At 50.3% G+C, this 19799-nt stretch overlaps 1 protein-coding gene across 1 annotated transcript in view; it reads right to left on the reverse strand.

Moving 5' to 3' along the window:
• Window positions 1-18522, reverse strand: part of PGBD5 (piggyBac transposable element derived 5) — an 854702-nt gene extending 836180 nt beyond the window's left edge. The window contains exon 1 of the mRNA XM_069606913.1: window positions 17989-18522. Within this exon, the coding sequence (XP_069463014.1) occupies window positions 17989-18367 (379 nt within the window). The 5' untranslated portion in view covers window positions 18368-18522. The remainder of the gene's footprint in view (window positions 1-17988) is intronic.
• Between the last annotated feature and the right edge of the window lie 1277 nt (window positions 18523-19799).

Genomic DNA, 19799 nt, shown 5'->3' on the forward strand with positions numbered 1-19799 from the left:
TTGGCAGCAGTGCACCTACAACTCTACAGGCGCCAACACTGCACAGTTGGTAGTGGTGGGAGTGCAGGCATTTCCAGGTGGTGAGACTACTAATATTAAACATTAGTGATGTCAAGTTAATGGTAGTACGTGCTCAAGTTTGTTGTTGGTCCGCCATTACTGTGAGCATTTCACGTGTTGCAAGTTTCTAATAGCATGACATGGCACGGTGTGTCGTGTGGCGGTGCTGGGGTTGGGTTGGCTGACATGGCACTGTCCTCTTGTTGCATTTTGCAAGTGGGTATTAATTTGAGCTGCTTGAATGTGTAACTTCACAAAACTGCATTGGTGGTGTCAGTGTGGGTAGGGATGCACACATTGTGACACTTCCAGGTGAACAATCTCAGGCTGATATGGTTTTCACGGTTCTTTCTCCAGACATTCAGGATCAGTGTCAGGTTGAGTCATCATTGATTGTCAGATGGAATGTGCCAGGGCAGTGTGCACTCCACAGGGGTGTGATTTCTATGTGAAGTAATTAGCCACCAGCTGTGTACGGGCTGCCTCCCCCCATGCCCTTTCACCTCCCATGCGCAGTGGCTGTGCATGTGGTTGGGGATGGGGGGGCACCACCATCTCCACGGCCACGCCCCGGCGTGTTGCAACGTTGTGCAGGACACATGCTGCCACTATGATCCTGCACACTACTGGGGGAGCGTACAACAGCTGCCCGCCAGAACGGTCAAGGGAGCGAAAGCGTGACTTCAGCACTCCGAATGTGCGCTCCACTATGCCCCGGGTTGTAATGTGGGCAGCGTTATATCTTACCTGGGGTGGCGTGGTGGGGTTCCGAATTGGCGTCATCATGTGGGGGCTGAGAGGGTAGGCACTGTCCCCTGTGGAGGTGGTGATTGGTATCATTGGTGGGGTTGTGACCTTGCTCAGTATCTGACATGCATGCATGTGCAGTGGCATTCATACTCACCAAGCAGCCATGTATCGCCATGCCGGCCAGCTTCTAGGTCCCGGCTTAGGGCGGACATTCGGTAAATGAAGCTGTCGTGGGTTGACCCGGGATAGTTGGCATATACTGAGGTGATGATTCCCTTGGCATTACATACTACCTGCACGTTGATGGAATGCCAGTGCTTGCGGTTCCTATAGATGTGCTCAGATGCCCTGGGGGGACGTAGAGCCACATGGGTGCAATCGATGGCACCTAGCACTTTGGGGAATCGTGCCACAGCGTAAAAATCCAGGGCGGCAGCATGCCTTTCTGCAGGGGTTCTGGGCAGGTATATGTGCCTGCGGACTGATGGGCGTGCAGTGATGATGTTCAAGACCTGGTGTAGGCAGCGTGACTGGGTGGCCTGTGATACACCACCCACAATGGCACTTGTCCGCTGAAATGATCCAGTGGCTAAGAAGTGCAGTACATTGAGGACCTTCTCCAGGGGGCTGAGTGCTTGGGAGCAGAGGGTGGGTGATGTGAGGTCGTCCTCCCACTCACTCACCAGGTCCAGTATGATGTGTGGTGGAAACCTGTACCTCCCATGCACCTGGTCATCAGGCATCCCGAAAAGGCTGGTTCTGGGTGTGAATATTCTGGCCCTGACTATCCTCCTCCTCCTCCTTTGGTAGGCCACGGCCACTGCTGCTTTGAACGGTATGTTTATCCTGGGTCTGAGCTAGTTATTTTGTTAGCGCGCAAATTAATGCGTTGCGCGTGTTGTAGGCGAGCGTGTGACCCGCGCACCCCTGAAATCCAGTGCACAGTCCAATAGCGTGTGGAAATTGCCCGCACACCGGGATACAGGTGCGCTGACGTACTTGCGTGTGTAAGTGTCCGCGCACACCTGATATACACGTACATAGGCCAATCGCGTGTACGCGCACTTTTGTCCAATTACACGCGATGAGACTCTGACGTGCTGTCCAATTACACGCGATGAGACTCTGACGTGCTGTCCAATTACACGCGATGACACTCTGATGTGCTGTCCAATTACACGCGATGAGACTCTGACGTGCTGTCCAATTACACGCGATGAGACTCTGACGTTCAGTCTTTCCACGTGTGCTCTGTCATCACGTGCTGTGTAGGAAACACCCGTGTGGCTCACGTCACAGACGCGCTTACGCGCTGAGGGCCTTTGGTCCAATAGAATCGCGTATGCGTGCTGACGCGCTTATGCGCTAAGGGCCTTTCCTCGGTTTTCATGCTGACGTGCAGGATTTTCACGTGCCAAATCACTCCGTACCAAGCTGGCCACGCGTAAGCACACGGAAGACCACGCCCCTGCCCAGAAGGCCGAACTACTGCCCCCCAGAGCCCCGAGCACGCTCCCACCTGCCATCTGCTGCTGCCTGACTGCCTGCTGCCCACGTGCACTGCCATTTGCTGCCTGCACATCAGCCAGGGGTGCTGTTGCTGTGACCACCCCTGCTGGAACCGAAGACTCCCGACTGGAATTCCATCGCTCCACAGCCCAGCCCCAGGACCCAGTTGCCCACCCACTCCTGCCTCTGGGGTTGTCATGTCGGGGCAAACACCATCTGTGACCACTGACAACCCCCGGCCAGAGAGGCAGAGGGGCACCAGCTTCAGTGCCACTGAAGTTGGTGTCCTGGTGGAGCAAGTCCTGGGGCAGTATGATGCCCTCTTCGGAAGTTCCCGCGCCGACAAGGAAGGACGGACTCGGATCTGGACTGACATCGTGACTGCCATCTACGCGGAGGGGGTGGCAGTCCGGGACTTACAACATGTCAGGAAGCGCTGGGAGGACTTCAGGTCCAGGACCCTGAACAAGGCCCGGCGCCTCTTGAAGGCAGCGGATGCCAAGGGGCGCCGGGGCCACTTGTCGGAAGAACAGATGGGGGTCCTGGAACGCATATCCCCAGCGCTCCACGTCCAGGTCCTAGAGAAGCAGACCCGTCTGGAGTCGAGCGGTGAGTGTACATGCATCCTGATTGTGAGCAGTGCGTGTGGTGATCATTCGCCACTGTGCCGGTTGCACATCTGTTTGTATGGGGTCGAGTATGGGTGGGGGTGTACAGGGCCGTGGGGCTGACACATGCGAGGGCTGTAATGTGTGAGACATGGATGGTGCTTGTGTGTGTGGGCTTGCATGGCAAATGCAGTTGTGCGTGCACACATGTTTGGATGAATGTGTATGTAAGTAGACATGTCCATGATGTCAGGCATGTATGTTGTTTTCGGCTGCATGTATGAGCACTGTGTACATGTGCATGTGTGTGTATTTGACAAGGGTGCAAAAGTGATGCAACATGGATGCATGTGACAGCGGTATGTGGAAGCCTGATTGGCAGATGTGGCATGGATGCCCGTCTGAACAGTGCGACACTTGGCAGAGGTGTAGACATGCATGCAAGTGTGGTGGTGTGTGTACATGTGTGGTGCACTTCCTGTGTTGCATGTGATGTCTGGCTCCCCTTTGGCTGCTGATGCTGTTGTATGTGTAGGGATGGTGGTGGCAGTTGCGATATGGCTGTGGTATGGCTCATGTGTGCCAGTTGCAATGACATGTGTGTTGGGGATTGTGATGACATGTCTGAGGTTTGCCAATGCCACTCCTGTGCAACTGTCATGCGTGTATGTGTCCATTGTACAGTGCCCTGATGCCTGTGTTTTGTTTCTCCCTGTCTGCAGCGTCAACTGATGAAGAGGGCGGAGAAGGTGCTGTGGAGCACAGCGGCGGGGATCCGACCGCCAGCCGGAGACGCAAGGCCCAGCTCCCCTCCCGTGTTGTCATCTCGTCGGGGAGTGAGGAGTCCGGTGCCGCGTCCCAGGCCGCAGCTGCCGGGGGGAGGTCCAAGAGGCGGAGGTTGCAGTTGGACTCCTCGGCAGCAGAAGGGGCAGCTGGGACCCCACAGGGCCCAACGGGGGAAGATGGCACGGAGTCATCCAGGTTGGTGGGGGGTTTGGTGGAGGAGGGGGCCGCGCAAGCACCAGAGACGGGGTCTGGAGGTGGGGATCCCACTGGTGCTAGTGGTGCAGTGCAGGACCAGGGACAGGAGGCAGCACAGGCGGCCGCGGAGGTGCCTGTGTGCAATCCTGTCCCCGATCCTGTCCCTGCATCATCTTGCACCAGCAGGGATGCCTACGTCCAGACCCGTTTTCAGGCAGGGGATGAGCTGACGTCAACTGGCCTTCCTCTGCCTGCGGACGTGGCCATCCAGGTCCGGGTTGAGCCTGTCCTGGCTGGTGTGGCGTTGCGTCAACGGGCCATGGGAGGTGACCTGCAGTCTTTTCATGGAGAGACTGCACGTCATCTCGAATGGCTCGTTGACCACGTCAGCCTGCTGGGACAGGTCACCCAGGCCGGATTCCTCCGTCTGATGGGGCTTGCTCCGACCCCCTCCTCAACTGGACCCCCTACGCGCCAGTCGTCCCCTGTGCCATCTTCCCACCCATCAGTCACCTGGGTGCCCTGTGGAGCTGCCTCTGACGGTGCGGCCAGGCTGGTGGAGGAGGCCTCCCTGCCACAGTCGGGAGTCGGAGGTCCAGCAGGGGTGGCCACATCAACAAGTGCACCCCAGCCGGCGGAGGATGTGCAGGCAGCAGGAGGCAGTGCACGGGCAGAGGCAGAGCAGCAGCAGCAGCAACATGGTGGGAGACATGCAGGCTCGGGGCTTTCGACATCGGAGGGGCAGGCATCGGCCGGAGGGCAGGGGGACCCAGGACAGAGAGTGTCTTCCGTGTGGCAGCGGTTGGGCCACGCCATAGGTGCGGAGCGGCGGCGGGCGGAAGAGGCGCGGCTCACAATGGTCAGGGCGGAGAACTCCATGCGGAGGGCCCTGAGGCGGGCCGAGTGCCTCGAGGCAATCCGCAGGGGGTTGGAGGAGGACACAGCGTCGTCCCTGCGGACCCTCGGGGCCATGGAACTGGATCGTCTCCGGGACATCGAACAGGAGTTCGATGATGCCCTGGCCCGGGACACCACGGAGTGAGCCGCTGGACTAGCCCGCCGCCTTTGTATATAGTTGTTTAGTTTTAGGTTTCCCTTCTTTATTATTATGATTTGGAGTCGACGGACACTGCTCCACTTTTTGTATATAGTTGATTTTTAGGTAGGTTTTTTAGTAGGTTTCCTTTGTTCAGTTGGGCTCATGGAGCCTTGGTAGTTTTTTATACGGACATGCATCTTTTTTTTTCTCTTTCACATTGTAGTTTGTTTTCTTTCTTTAGCATTCTTTATTTTTTTCAATACAATTTTGTTTGCATACTTCACTGTGTGGTATCATCTCATTGGTTTCATGCATGTCATGTTGTGTGTTTTCCCATTCAATTGCAACCATTGTGTGTGACGGACATAGGTTCATTAGCTTCATGAACATTGGGGGTGTAACATGTGATTTCCATTTCCATGTGGGTGAATGGGTTACTTGGTAGGGCTTTTTGGCTGTGGAGGCTGTCCATTACGCACATGATTGGGGATTGTGAGCACCTGGTGGAGGCTGCCCCTGCACTGCTGGGGGGTGGGGGTGCAGGGGGACATGAGTGGGGGCCTGGTGGAGGCTGCCCCTGCACTGCTGGGGGGTGGGGTGCAGGGGGACATGAGTGGGGGCCTGGTGGAGGATGCCCATGGTGGCAGGGGGGTGGGGGTGGTGGGAGACATGAGTGGGGGCCTGGTGGAGGATGCCCATGGTGGCAGGGGGGTGGGGGTGGTGGGAGGCATGAGTGGGGGCCTGGTGGAGGGTGACCCTGGATGCTGGGGGGTGGGGGTGGTGGGAGACATGAGTGGGGGCCTGGTGGAGGATGCCCATGGTGGCAGGGGGGTGGGGGTGGTCGGAGACATGAGTGGGGGCCTGGTGGAGGCTGCCCCTGCACTGCTGGGGGGTGGGGGTGCAGGGGGACATGAGTGGGGGCCTGGTGGAGGCTGCCCCTGCACTGCTGGGGAGTGGGGGTGCAGGGGGACATGAGTGGGGGCCTGGTGGAGGCTGCCCATGGTGGCAGGGGGGTGGGGGTGGTGGGAGACATGAGTGGGGGCCTGGTGTAGGGTGGCCCTGGATGCTGGGTGGTGGGGGTGCAGGGGGACATGAGTGGGGGCCTGGTGGAGGCTGCCCCTGCACTGCTGGGGGGTGGGGGTGGTGGTAAACATGCATTGTTGATCAGTAGTGCAAGGTGACATGTGGGTTGGCTGGGGGGCATGCCCATGGTGAATGGGCTGCCTGCGGGATATGGGCAGGGGTGCAGGGTAGTCCCCCGTGGGGTGGGCTGGCTGCAGGGTCCGTGGAGGTTGTGGAGCGTACACCTGGGAGGGCCCACACGGCCAATTCAATCGCGTGTGTAACTTCCCGCGCACCCCTGAAATACACGTACCCTGCTGAAATCGCGTGTGTAACTTCCCGCGCACCCCTGAAATACACATACCTTGCTGGAATCGCGTGTGTAACTTCCCGCGCACCCCTGAAATACACGTACCCTGCTCGCACTGGGCCAATCGTGTGTGGAACTGCCCGCGCACCCCTGAAATACACGTACCCTGCTGGTATCGCGTGTGTAACTTCCCGCGCACCCCTGAAATACACGTACCCTGCTCGCACTGGGCCAATCGTGTGTGGAACTTCCCGCGCACCCCTGAAATACACGTACCCTGCTCGCACTGGGCCAATCGTGTGTGGAACTTCCCGCGCAACCCTGAAATACACGTACCCTGCTCGCACTGGGCCAATCGTGTGTGGAACTTCCCGCGCACCCCTGAAATAGACATACCTTGCTGGAATCGCGTGTGTAACTTCCCGCGCACCCCTGAAATGCACGTACCCTGCTCGCACTGGGCCAATCGTGTGTGGAACTTCCCGCGCACCCCTGAAATACACGTACCCTGCTGAAATCGCGTGTGTAACTTCCCGCGCACCCCTGAAATACACGTACCCTGCTCGCACTGGGCCAATCGTGTGTGGAACTTCCCGCGCACCCCTGAAATACACGTACCCTGCTGAAATCGCGTGTGTAACTTCCCGCGCACCCCTGAAATACACGTACCCTGCTGAAATCGCGTGTGAGACTTCCCGCGCACCCCGGTATACACGCACACGTATTTTTTGTCAGCGGGTGTCCGTGTTTGTGGGTACCCCTTTGCACGTCATTTGTCCTGGAGGGCCACAGTATAGGACATTCATCATGGCAGTATATAGGTGCTATTTGTTGGCGCACCTTTTGGCGCACATTTCTTACAGCCGCAGAGACGCTACCGCCTGCTTTCTTGTGGCGGTCGTGTTTGTGCCTGTGCGCTGGTTTGAGCGTGCGCTTTTTTCCCCTATTCTATTCCATGAATACGTGTTGTAGGCGAGCGTGTGGGCGTTCCGCGCACTTGTGCCCTGTACTTCCCCCGTGACGCCCACGTTTTGGCAAGTTGTTCCCCATTCCGAGTGTTACGCCCGTGTTCCGCCTACTTTTGTTGCGTGCGCCGCGCTAAGTGCGAATTTCGCTGTGGCCTGTGCGATTTTCGCTGTGACCTGGCGCACGCTGTTAGATGGCCTGTGCGCCAACGTGCGCCGCGCACTGTTTTATCGCACATCCGCTGGTTTTCTCGCGCACGGCCTTCCATGAATCGATGTGCGCTGCTTTTGGTGCGATTTTCGCACTTGCACTGCGATTTTCGCTATTCCACTGCGATTCGCACGTTTTTGCCCACTTGCGCCGCGCTAATTATTCCATGAATCGGCCTCTAAACATCTAGGGACCAAGATACAGCAATCAGTCCATCAACAATCCCACATGAGATTGGATTCCAGACAATGCAGTGGCAGGGGGCAATAATGGCTGGCATAGGTCTTCAACCACAACAAAACAGAACATTCTACCATCATGGGGGGAATGCACTAACAGCAATAAAGTCCCCCTCCTCAGGACTTTACCAGCTGCTAACGTCCCCTGACCGTCATTAGAGACCCTTGCTTTGCTTGGGTCTATAAACTTGGGCAGAGGGTAATTTCCACCTATAACTGGCCCTCAGAATGGAGAATTATTGCTTAGTTTCGAATCAGAGTTGTGCTTTAGGAAATAGTACCAAGGAATGAGGGACAAGTGTTGGGGAGCTGGCAATGCTGGGTGATACTTGTCGAGCATAGAACAAGAATTTCTGTCTCGTTTTGATTAGGTTAAAGCCAATTGTTGGCCATGTCTGGTGGTTCTGCATCATCACCCCCCTTACAAAATAAAGACGACAAGCATTTGCAGGCATACAGTCGCAAGGTTTACACCAACACCTCTCTGCACTCAAGACTGGCTAATGCAGACGCAGTTCCGGCGGTGGCCAACCAAAAGGTTTGGTGACAGATCAGCGATTGCCTCCCAAATGAGCAGCCACAGGCCTTTAAATCTGGAATGATTGAGGCCAAGCTCATAGCCCAGGGCCTCCTTGAGGCATCAGTTCACCACATCAATACTGCTAGTGTAGGCATGGCACTAGGCGCAGACATGCTACCAGATTCTCTGAAGAAGTTCAAGACAGAATACTGGACTTGCCTTTCGACAGCCAGGATCTTTTCCATTCATCTACAGATGCAGGCGTTCAGCAAGAGGAAAACGTCTACCCATACTGCCAAGTCTCTAGCAATCCTCTCCAAACCGTCACGCAAACCCTTTCTGCAATCAGCCAAGGATACCAGGCAGAGGTCGTTTGGTGGGTTTTCCTGGTTACTTTGATTTAAAAAAAAAAAGCTAGGAACCCTGACAGGTAACTTAGTAGCCATAGAAGAAAGTAGCCTAACTCCTCCTCAAAGGACTTCTTTACAGGATCCTTCTCTGCAGTTTCAGCAAATCAGAACAAGCAATGAGCCAGGCCCAGACAACACCAGTCGGCTGCAGGCTCCCTCATCACCTTTGGCAATGGCAGACCATTCACAAGACCCTGTCCATAGACTCCAATGGATTCTGCCTTTCCATTCCTCCCCTCCCTCCTTCCTCTCCTCCATCTCATCCAGATGGAATCTGCTCCTCTTCTGCAAGAGGTCAATAAGCTCCTCTCCATGGAGGCCATAGACACTGTTCCCGTGGACTAGAGTGGCTAGGGCTTCTACTTCCGTCTATTTTCTGCTCTCAAGAAGAAACAGACTGGCCTGAGGGTAATCTTAGACCTTTCTACTTTCAATGTATTCCTACCCAACAAACCGTTTGAGATGGTAACATCTGCACAGATACCAGGCTTAGTTCAGCAGGGTTTTTTCCATCGGGAACATTTTTCCAGAGGTGAAGCCGTGTGTCCCCGCAAGCTGCTTGCCTGCACTGCATCTTTTTCTTTTCTTTTTCTTCCTTATTTTCACCAGACCTCTATCACCTGTTTGCCAGTTTGCCCTGGGCACACTACCAAGCCATCCACTTTTCACTGCAGGAATCAGGTAAAGTAGGAAGTTGGAAGGACAGCTAATGCTTACTTCTGAAACGTTGTCACTACTTTAATACTGCACCTAGAATTCTGCCACAGTGTTGAGGTTTAACTGCGCTCTGAAGTTTAAATTTAGTTGCAATCTGAAGTTCAAATCTACGTGAGCGCTGAAGTTTATACCTGGCTGCGCTCTGAAGTTTGAATTTGGCTAGGCTCTGAAGCTTAAATGTGGCTACGCTCTGAAGTTTAAATCTAGCTTAGCTCTGAAGTTGTCATTATTTAAACCCTGATGCCTTTGAATTCTGCCACTGTGTTTAAGTTGAGTTAGCTGCGCTCAGAAGTTCAAATTTAGCTGCGTTCTGAAGTCTAACTCTAGCTGAGCATCTTTAGTTTGCCACTGTTTAAACCCTGCTGCCCTTTTAATCTTGCCATTGCGTTGAATCTAGTCCCAGCGAGAGAGTAGCCACTGTGTTGAATGTAGCTGTGCTCTGCAGTTTGCCATTGTTTAAACTCTGCTTCCCCTGAACTCTGTCACTGCATTGAATTTAGGTGACCTCTGAAGTTTGCCATTGCTTTAAACCCGGCTGCCCTCTGAGGTTTGCACTGTGTTGAATCTATCTGCCATGTAAAGTCTGCCACTGTTTTGAATCCTGCTGCCGTTTGAATTTTGCCACTATTTAGAATCCTGCTGCACTTCAAAGTTTGCCACTGTGTTGAATCTAGCTGCCCTGTGAAGTTTGCCGTTCCTTTTAATTCTGCTGTGCTCAACCTACTAACCATCCACTGCTCCTAATCTTCTCCAGCATACCTCCCACGCACCACACGCCCAAGGGCCATCCAAACTACACAAGAAAGACACCCAGGCCACACATCAGACACAAGCCCAGTGCACACAATTAAAGCTCACTCAGAAAGCTGTCACACACAGACGCCAGTTTCTCTTGGTTCTGAAAGCATGAACGGAAGAGCACACCCTCTATCCTATCCCTCTTCCCTCACTAACCTACCCCACCCACTTTCTTAAAGAGCCACAGGAGCGCCTGAAGATCATGCAAATTGTAGCTGTACATGCTATAAATCAACATGACATAACGTCCACTTTTCTATGGCATTAAAACAATGGCCCATCTGAGAACATTGGCCATGAGAGCTTAAGCAATTACGGTTGGGTATCAACTGATCCAAGATGATAATCTGCTGCATTAGTCTATGGAGGGTTACATGTGAATATTAACTAGAAAAGGGGCTGCAGAACATTCTAGGGAAGCCCACTGGTGAAAGAGAGAAGACTGGGTGATAGAGCATCAACACCACCTGCTGGGGCATCCCGATCAAAAGGATGAGACCCACAGGCAAGGCTCGGGTGGGTGTCTGATGTTCTTCTTTCTCTGCACGATTGTATGTTATGCTCGACCGTGTCAAACACAGCAGAGAGGTCCAGTAGGCAGACTAAGGTGGCTCTACTTGTGTTGGAAGCATAGAAGGCATCATTACACAGTGAAGTGTGATGATTTGTGACGATTCGCAAGGTGTCGTCACTTCTCCACAAGAAGGAGCCCTTTTCCATAAGGCTATGGATGTGCAGCCAGTACCCACTAGTCCCCCTAGGGGTGATTTAATGCGGGGCGACCTCATTGGGAGGCACGCCCCCTTTGGGGACAAGGGCAATCGCCTATGGTGCAGTCCGTTGAACCATGTCACTCCCCAACATTCACTAGCCCCCTTCCATACCGAGCCTTTTCATTGCAAGCAAGCCCATGTATTTTTGTAACACATGGGATATTGTCAGAACAGTACATACTGAGATGAGGAAGAACACATGAACCATGAAGAGTAACCAACTGCTACGAGGTGGCTCACCAGTGATACATTGGGCCTCATTACAAATGTAGACATTTTAAGGGGTTTTCACACAATGACAGCGCCACGGCTTCTTAATTGTTTGAGTTGCAAGATTCTCATTTTGAATAAATGAAATAACTTGAGTAGAAGTTCAAATCATAAATCTCCCGTGGGAGAGCCCTTTTTAATTGACATGTGTTTCAGCTCACACCAATCCTTTCTCAAAACAGGGCATATCCAAAATAACATCCATTTTAATGTTCCAAATATGTGGATGTAAATGATGGTGGTCACTATCCTGAATCACTGGGTTTCAATCCCACCTGAAAAGTGCAGCGTCTCAATCACTTGCGTCGGCTTAATGCTGTAAAACGCCTTCGCGTGATTCAGGGTAGTGACCACCATCATTCCAAAGACGTATTGTAAGGGATAGAAATAGGTTGTTTACACATGGCAGTGGACTTTGATTTTGACTGACATTCTGACGTATCCTTTAGTATCAGTTTGAGGCAAGAAAAACCCTCTTAGATGATAGGATATTGAGAGTCTTTTTTTATAAATAAAAGTCTATATCCACCGCCATGCCACGTTTGTGTCCGCTTCCTTCTTCGACACCCTTACAAAATACATCTAAGCAGTGTGCAGGCCTGGGAATAACAGCAATGGCCCCAGGCATCTGCATTCAGCCTGCAGGATGTGGGTTTGCATATTGGCAGGGCTGCCGGAGCACATCGTCCTTTTGAGGTTAACAAATCGAGTACACTTAGGTTGGATAATAGTAACCTCTACTAATAGAGCACTTACAAGTGGGGGCTGTCTGCCATGAAGCCCCATGGCACTCAAAGGGTTGCAACGAGATATTTGTATTACAGCAGATCAGACGGAGCCCTCTTCTTATCGCTCTAAAGTGGAGAGCAGTGTTTATCTAATGCATACTTGGTTAATAAATTCTATTCATGGGCGTCCCGGGCAAGGCTCCTTCTTTTCCAGCTCGAGTTCTCCTCTGTAATGTAGCATCAGACATAATCTTTCCTAATTCCAAACTACACCGCTGAAGACGAAACGTCTACTTTAAGACCCACTGAGGTGAGACTGTAGAAATGTAACCTGCTGCATGTAACACAAGAAAAATTGGTACACTGTATAAATAACCCTGGAAAAATGAAGAATACTGAAAATGTAGAGATAAAAACGACTTTTACTGAAAATATCTAACTAAGACAAACATGAAGAAAGAAATATATCACAACTTTAATATTTAATGTTTTAAAATTTAAAAATAGAACCAAACAAAAAGGAACAAACATCTTAGCTTGGAACAGTATGGTTCAGGGCAGGTGGGGAGAGAAGAGGACGGTTTAGATAATGCTTCGGCACATGGTGGGTTTTCCCCATTTGTAAAGTTTACCGCAAAGCTGTAAAAAGCTCAGTGCAAATAAGGGGGCGATGGGATTAGCTGGGGTTGATATGGGGTATTCACCTGGCATTGTTAAATCAATAACAAATCAAAAACACTTTTTTAAAACGAATGCCTACATTTGCACAGAATTTGATTTTTAAGCAAAATTGTCAAATAATAAATGTAGTTATTTATACCGTCTTTATTTATATTTTCTATATTTTTACTCTTCCTGTTTACTTTTATTGTAAAAGGAATTACCTCTTCATTTTCAGTCCGGGATATTATTCCTGGTATATTATATTATTGAACCGAAGGATACACGTCATTGCACATTTGATATCCTGCTACACTAATAGCCGAGGCCCAATTGGAAGTACGCAGTGAGATATTTAAACAATCTGACTCTGGTAAAACAATTAAACAATGGAAAAATGCAATCAACCCACGTCCAATCTAACAGGCCAACTCGAAGTGAACAACTACACAGAACAGGTTTTCTTATATGTTCACCCAAAGACATTGATACATGTATGGATAAAAAAAGGAGATCAAGATAAGGTGGTTCCGCTAAAGAAGCCCACCTATACAGAGCCACCTATAGAGATCAGATAACATGATCCACAAAAGAAGACCCAACAAAGGAAAAATATATGGTGATCTACCTAGGAGATCCATGTGTGGAAATCCATCAAAAGAGTGGTGCCAAATGGATCAAGAGCCATCTTGGGTGCTCACCCTAAAGGGCTCAAACTAAAAGCACCGACCTCATAGATCTACATAAGCAATAAACATGAAACCTTTCTGAAGAAAGCACACGATTATCTACCTTGGAAGATCTACAGACATTAACCTAAGCAATCTACCGAAGGAGCATGGTGTAGGGTGAGCAACCTAGGCATAGCACACTAAGTACAGATGCAGACGAAATCCACTTCAGGGGATCCACATGAGAATATCCACCTAGGCAAAACCACCGAAAGGGATCTACCAGGGAGGATCCACATATGTAAATCCTCGTAAAACTGGTTTCAGTTTGTAATAGCGGTGAAATCAGAAAGAGATGCACTTGGGGTGTAGTAAGAGATTGTCAAACTCTATGAGATCTATCATAAAGACAGGATGGTTCACTTAATGTGATCCATCCCAAGAGATCCACCAAAGGATGTCTAACTAATGATATGAACCTAGCTAGCAAGGTTACCTATTCTGATCCACACGCAATGGGATCCACTCTAAGCATATCATTGTGAGCTCATGGCAACATCTATAAATTAACTGTTTATTTACATAAATAGAAAACCGATTGCTGCCGAAATCTACATGACCAAAACATCAATTTAAGAAATGGTGTGCCACAGTTTTGTGGGGTTAAAAAGGGCGCCACTCTGTATGCCGCCCCAATCCCACCCCACCTTTCCTTCCCACTCCTCTCATCACCCAGCTCTGCCACGTCCATTAATTCATCCAAGAAAGTGCACTTTACAGTATTGATAAGGGAGCAAAGATCCATGGCACCTTATCAAGTGCTGCGTAATGTCATCAAAGATGGACAGTATCAGTCTTATTAAAACGCGAAATGCCAAATGGACACTCAATACATTCCACTGGCAATGAACCATTACATACAAAGGCACGATTTCCTTTTTCACAAGGGTGGGTGAAACAGTGTTTCTCGGAAGCAGCAACAAAAGGGTCTGGCATTTTCCCAAAGACTAGAGGTGGGCGCTGAAGCTAGAAACATTTACCTCAACCTCAGGTTCAGGGAATATTTGCAAAAAGATGCTGCATTCACTTCCCCCACATTCTCATGTGTGGCTTCTCAGTTTTCAGAGCATAACAGCAGATTACATCGTACTTCAATCACACAAAATCAGACTTGCAAATTAAATACGTCAGAATAGCCTTCGTTTAAAAGGAAGAAAGGGAGAAAGCAAGAAGAGAAAGAAAGAAGAGAAGGAAGAGAAAGAAAGAAGAGAAGGAAGGAAGGAAGGAAGGAAGGAAGGAAGGAAGGAAGGAGGGAGGGAGGGAAGGAAGGAAGGAAGGAAGGAAGGAAGGAAGGAAGGAAGGAAGGAAGGAAGGAAGGAAGGAAGGAAGGAAGGAAGGAAGGAAGGAAGGAAGGAAGGAAGGAAGGAAGGAAGGAAGGAAGGAAGGAAGGAAGGAAGGAAGGAAGGGTTGGTATGGGTGGCATACATATGATCTGTATAGCTGGATTGGATAGATACATCTATTGGGGTCGATGAGTGGAATGGGAGGATGGATGAATGAAATGGTTGGTAGGGTGACACACTATGAAATTAATAGCTAGAATATAGGAGGGTAAATGGCATACAGTAGGTAGGTGGTGTGTGGATGAAAGTGATAGGTGCAGGGTGGGTGAGTGGTTGAATAAATGGGTTTTGGGGGTGAAGCTGGTGAGCTTGCTGGACTGTAGGGGGCCAACATGATAGATGGATGAATGGATGGATGGATGAATAGATTTGATTGTTTTTTTGGCAGATCACTGTGGCAGGTAGGTTGCAAGAAGTGGATGGTGTTTGTGGACTATGAGTGAGACAACATTATGGATGGATAGATGGGTGGATGGATGGAAATTGGCTGTGGATGGATGAATATATGGGTGGTTCTAAAGATGCCATAATTGGCTTCTGTGCAAGTCAGTTGGATATGTAGGTTACATGAGGAGTGTAGATGCATGGCATAGTTGAGGTCTGAGAGGCTTAATCGATGGTACATGTAGGAGATCCATGGACTAGGTTCACTATGAACCAAATCAACTCTGGGCAGTGTATCATGTTTTCTTAGGCAGCATCTCAGAAGAAGACATCAGAGTAGGAAGGTCTACATGTTCATAAAAAGATATTTCTGTTCTGACGGTAAAAAGCTTGGAACAAAACTGCAAATCCACAGGGGTCCATGTAAATGATGTGTGGAGCCTTGCACTAAGAACCTCTGCTCACCTTTGGATATGAAGTATGCCCAGGGTAGAAAGAGTGTATCTTAAGGTGAAGATCTTCAGAATAGCACCAGTCAAAGAGGTGAGGAGTTTCTTGTATATAAACTGGACAAAGCTGAAAAGAGGCTACTTCTGGGTGCACCGGTCTGTGAACATCATCTGAACTTCAATGAAACAGGCTTTGCCAACTTGCCACAATACAAGAATTTAAACCTGTGTTAAATAAATGAGCTAAACACGTAACAAGGAGTCCCCATCATTAATGTTTGAAGGCCCAAACAACAACCTGCAAATCTTTGCGTCATCACTATTAAAAAAATCAGAGAGCATAACAATGCTCTTAAACTATGGTGACACTTGAGATTTTTTAAAGTATGCACATTTATTTTTCATTTTATTTAATTTTGGTCTTGCAATGTGCTTCTTGCTGCTAATCAGCTATGTCAATGTGCTTTGAATGTAATGAGACAACCTAAAATACATGACCGAGAAAGTAAGATCCTCCATGAAAGTCCTCGAAGGTGGATAAGCCTTGACCGGAGGGTGTGAGGGCGAAATGCCAGTCTTGGGCATATAATGTACAGATATAAGGTAGGTGTTCGCAGGCATGATTCCCAGAAGAGGTTAAGACTCAAGTCTATGGGGAATGGGGACGTCGGATGCACCGGCATGCTGTGCTCACGGGTGCTGCTCTGCCCGCTAGGTCAGATCTGGGGGGCTGACAGGCACATACGAGCGCAGCTCGTAGTTTGGCGGTACGGTAGCTACGGTGCCGGTAGCGCTACTGGCACCGTTGTTGCCTTACCGCCATACTTACAATGAGGCCCAATGGCTTTTCATGAAAAGATCGAGTGCGTGCTTGATTGGAATATGTGTGTAGTCTCTTGATCACACAAATTAAAAGAAGAGAAAGCTTTTGGACTGGGCTCATAACATTAACTACATATTGAAGCAGAAATCATGAACTGGAAACGTTATGTATTTTAAAACTGTTGATGGAATCTATAATTCTGCATACACCTCTCAAACTCTGAACTAAACACAGCCACATCTCTACAGCACAACAAACCGCACATACTTTACCACACCTCAACAATTAAACAAACCGCACATAGCATAGCACAACAGCAAATGACGGCTGCCAACCGAAAAGCACACCTACACTCAGCGAATAGTGTAAACCGAAACAAACAAAAAAATGCCAACAGCACATCGCAGCTCCCTTGTGCTTTCTCCCGCTCAGTCCTACTAACTTACACCCCCCTTACGCTCTTGCATTACAGATCCGCCAGAGTGCCCAGGGACCATGCAGTATGTGGTATAAGAACCTTTAAGATCACATAACAAACATAATGTATGTATTTTTATATGTATTCAATGTTTTGGTGGGGATGTTTTATAAGGTTTCTTATAAAACAATGCAATAAAAAAAGAACTGGAAATCTGTGTACCTCTGCAGCCACAGAAATATATGGTACAGTACTACGCTAGTTTTATGGGCAGAGGTTTCATGCTTTGTAAGCTTTATTTTCTTCAATCTCTACTAGTATTCGGTGCAAGGCAGGGTATTCCACGGCACGAGTGATACTGAAGAGTTTCTAAAAGTACTCAGCATTTATTCATCCAATTCCCTCGTCTCTTGGACCTTCACCTTAAATACTTTGGTCCTTTTAATCATGACTCTCAGCGACCCCCGTCAACAATGCTTTGGCAAAGATGTATCGGCAGAACTACTTTTCTGATTATCAGCTTTATGGCAACACATGTGAATCCTTATACATTAATGATTGGAAAGTTTTGAGCAATTGCTTCAAATGTTCAATGTAATTGAGTTACTCTGAATGAAAACTTGTATGTAATAATGTAATAACATTCGTGTAAAAAGTTATGTAAATTTCTAAAACACACACAAAATATGCTTTGTATTATGGAATATATTTTAAGAGGCTATTTTATGTTTATTTATGTTTCCACATTTTGATGAGATTGACAGCTAACCAAATGAATGCATTTTCACTCAGCTAGCAGGTGTGCCAATTGGGTAGGTCAGATTCACGTGGATGGGTGGACATCATGTGTTGCCGGTGGGTGAATGGGATATGGGTGCTCTGGGTAGTCAGGGAAGCCAGGTGTACTACGAGTGGATCAATGTGATATCCGTTTTGAGACTGGATGGATTGGGCGGGCATGCTGCTGGTGTGTGACTGGAATCGGTGGATTGCAGGGTGGTGGTTAAGGGCTGATCTGGGGTACAGCATGCTGCAGGTGGCTGAAATGAATGGGTCGATATGTGGGTGGATAGATGGGTGTGAACGTGTTGCGGGTGGATGCACGGCGTAGCTCTGTGAGAGAATGGGCGCGTGCCCACGCCGGCTGCATGCAGTGCCAGGAGCGAGGCTGAGCTTTTCCGCCAGTGTTTCCCGATGGGACTATGGGGGGGGGGGGGATAGTGCATTTACCAGTCGTCTCCGTGAAGCCGGGGCAAGGCACATCCCTCAGAGCGTCGCTCCAGCCCGCTTCCCGCGCCGCGTCCTGCTCCGCGCTAGGGCCGTCCACAGCCGGGCCCCGGCCCTCCTGCCGCGGCGGCGCCCCGGCCCCGCCGTCCTCCTCCGTCTCCTGTACCCGGGCAGCCGCGTCCTGCTCCCCGGAGGAGTCGGCGGCTGAGGAGTCCTGTGAGGTGCTGTAGAAGGGGTTGGCGCCGCCGCCGCTGCTGTCCTCCTCGCCAGAGTCGCCGAACAGGTCGTCGGATATCTGCAGGCTCTCGTAGCGGGAGCGGGCGGCTTGTAGCAGGGAGAACGCCTTCCGGCGCCGCGCCCCGCCGCCGGGGGAGTCCGCCATGCCCGGGCCACTGAGCCTGTGTGCCGCCGCCGCTGTGAGAGGCGAGCGAGCGAGCGAGGGAGGGAGGCAGCGCCAGACACCAGCGGCGGCGAAAGGGAGGGACCGCGCCCCGCCTATCTATCCTCCTTCCCGATGCAGCGCCCACGCGCGGGCACTCACCCCCGAGACGCGGCCACTGCCAAGGAGTGCTAGGTGTGCTTCCCCTGCAGTCCCGCCCCCAGGATGGGTTCCGAGCAGTAGCTCTGTTCAGGGACGCCTGGCTCCACACAGGGACCCCATTCAGGGGTGCACACACTAGGCTGGTCGTTTTTTAAGGGGTGCGTGTACACAGAGGCCGCCTCACAGTTTTCAATGGCTAGCCATCCTGATTTACAATGTGGAGGTTATGTTAAAGCACTGGAAGAGTCCCGTAGTAGTAATTCGTATTATTGCACATCTTTTAGAAGCAAATATACTCAATTGTTTGAAATACAGGCGGTTATTGCAGGGTAACACAATAGACACGTTCTATAGTGTCATCTTTTTCTGAGATAGAAGTACAGCGTTGTTTTGATTTTGAAAGGCTATTACGGAGAGCCTTCACACATAGTTTGAGGCAATACAAAGTAAGACCCGGCGTGGTCACTAGGCCTGGAACCGCCACTGTACATGTACATGTAACACTTACTTGAGTGAACAAGACATCCCACTATACATGTTTGGCGTTTAACAACACGCCTCTTCTCTTTTTGCTCAGACTTTTCTTTGGTTCCTGTATTTGTGGAGAAGACATGGGTGGGTGGGGTACGTCCGCAGAGAATTTAGTGTATCCTATATCAGGTGCGACAAGCTCATCTAGTATTTATTTTGTTTTCGTTATGGCCTTTGTCATTTGGACTCAACTATACAAAACTATTTCGCTTTCAGTAAAATGGTGTAAAGTAAATATGAAAACTGCTAATGGGAGCGAAGCCTGGCACCCTAGCCGCCCTCCTCTCCCCCCCTTTCTCCCTTCCACACTTCCCGTGTCCATCCATCCCGTGGCTATTAATGCACGCAATATAATATCAGACAGGGACGGGTAAAGTAAAGGCGTGGTACAAGTACTATATCTGAAGGGGAAGGCCTACGTGTTTACAACGTGTAGCCGCCACACTGCACTGACGGGTGGTGGCAATGGCGCTGATGAGGCGTGGAAGCAAGTGTCAACACTAGAAAGATGTGTCACAGAAGCAGGGTTGCTCATCATCTAACCACTTTCTTCTTTCTATCCAGCCCACGCGCGTGTGCGAGAGAGGAGGTGGGGGTGCCAGGTTGCACCACTTTCTTCTTTCTAGCCAGCCCAGCGCGTGTCAGAGAGAAGGTGGTGGGGGGGGGGGGCAGGGTGCACCACTTTCTTCTTTCTAGCCGGCCCACGCGCGAGTGCGAGAAAGAAGGTGGGGGTGCCAGAGTG

This window comes from Ambystoma mexicanum, chromosome 4p (assembly GCF_040938575.1).
Source record: "Ambystoma mexicanum isolate Mex_15411 chromosome 4p, UKY_AmexF1_1, whole genome shotgun sequence".
Taxonomy (NCBI): Eukaryota; Metazoa; Chordata; class Amphibia; order Caudata; family Ambystomatidae; genus Ambystoma; species Ambystoma mexicanum.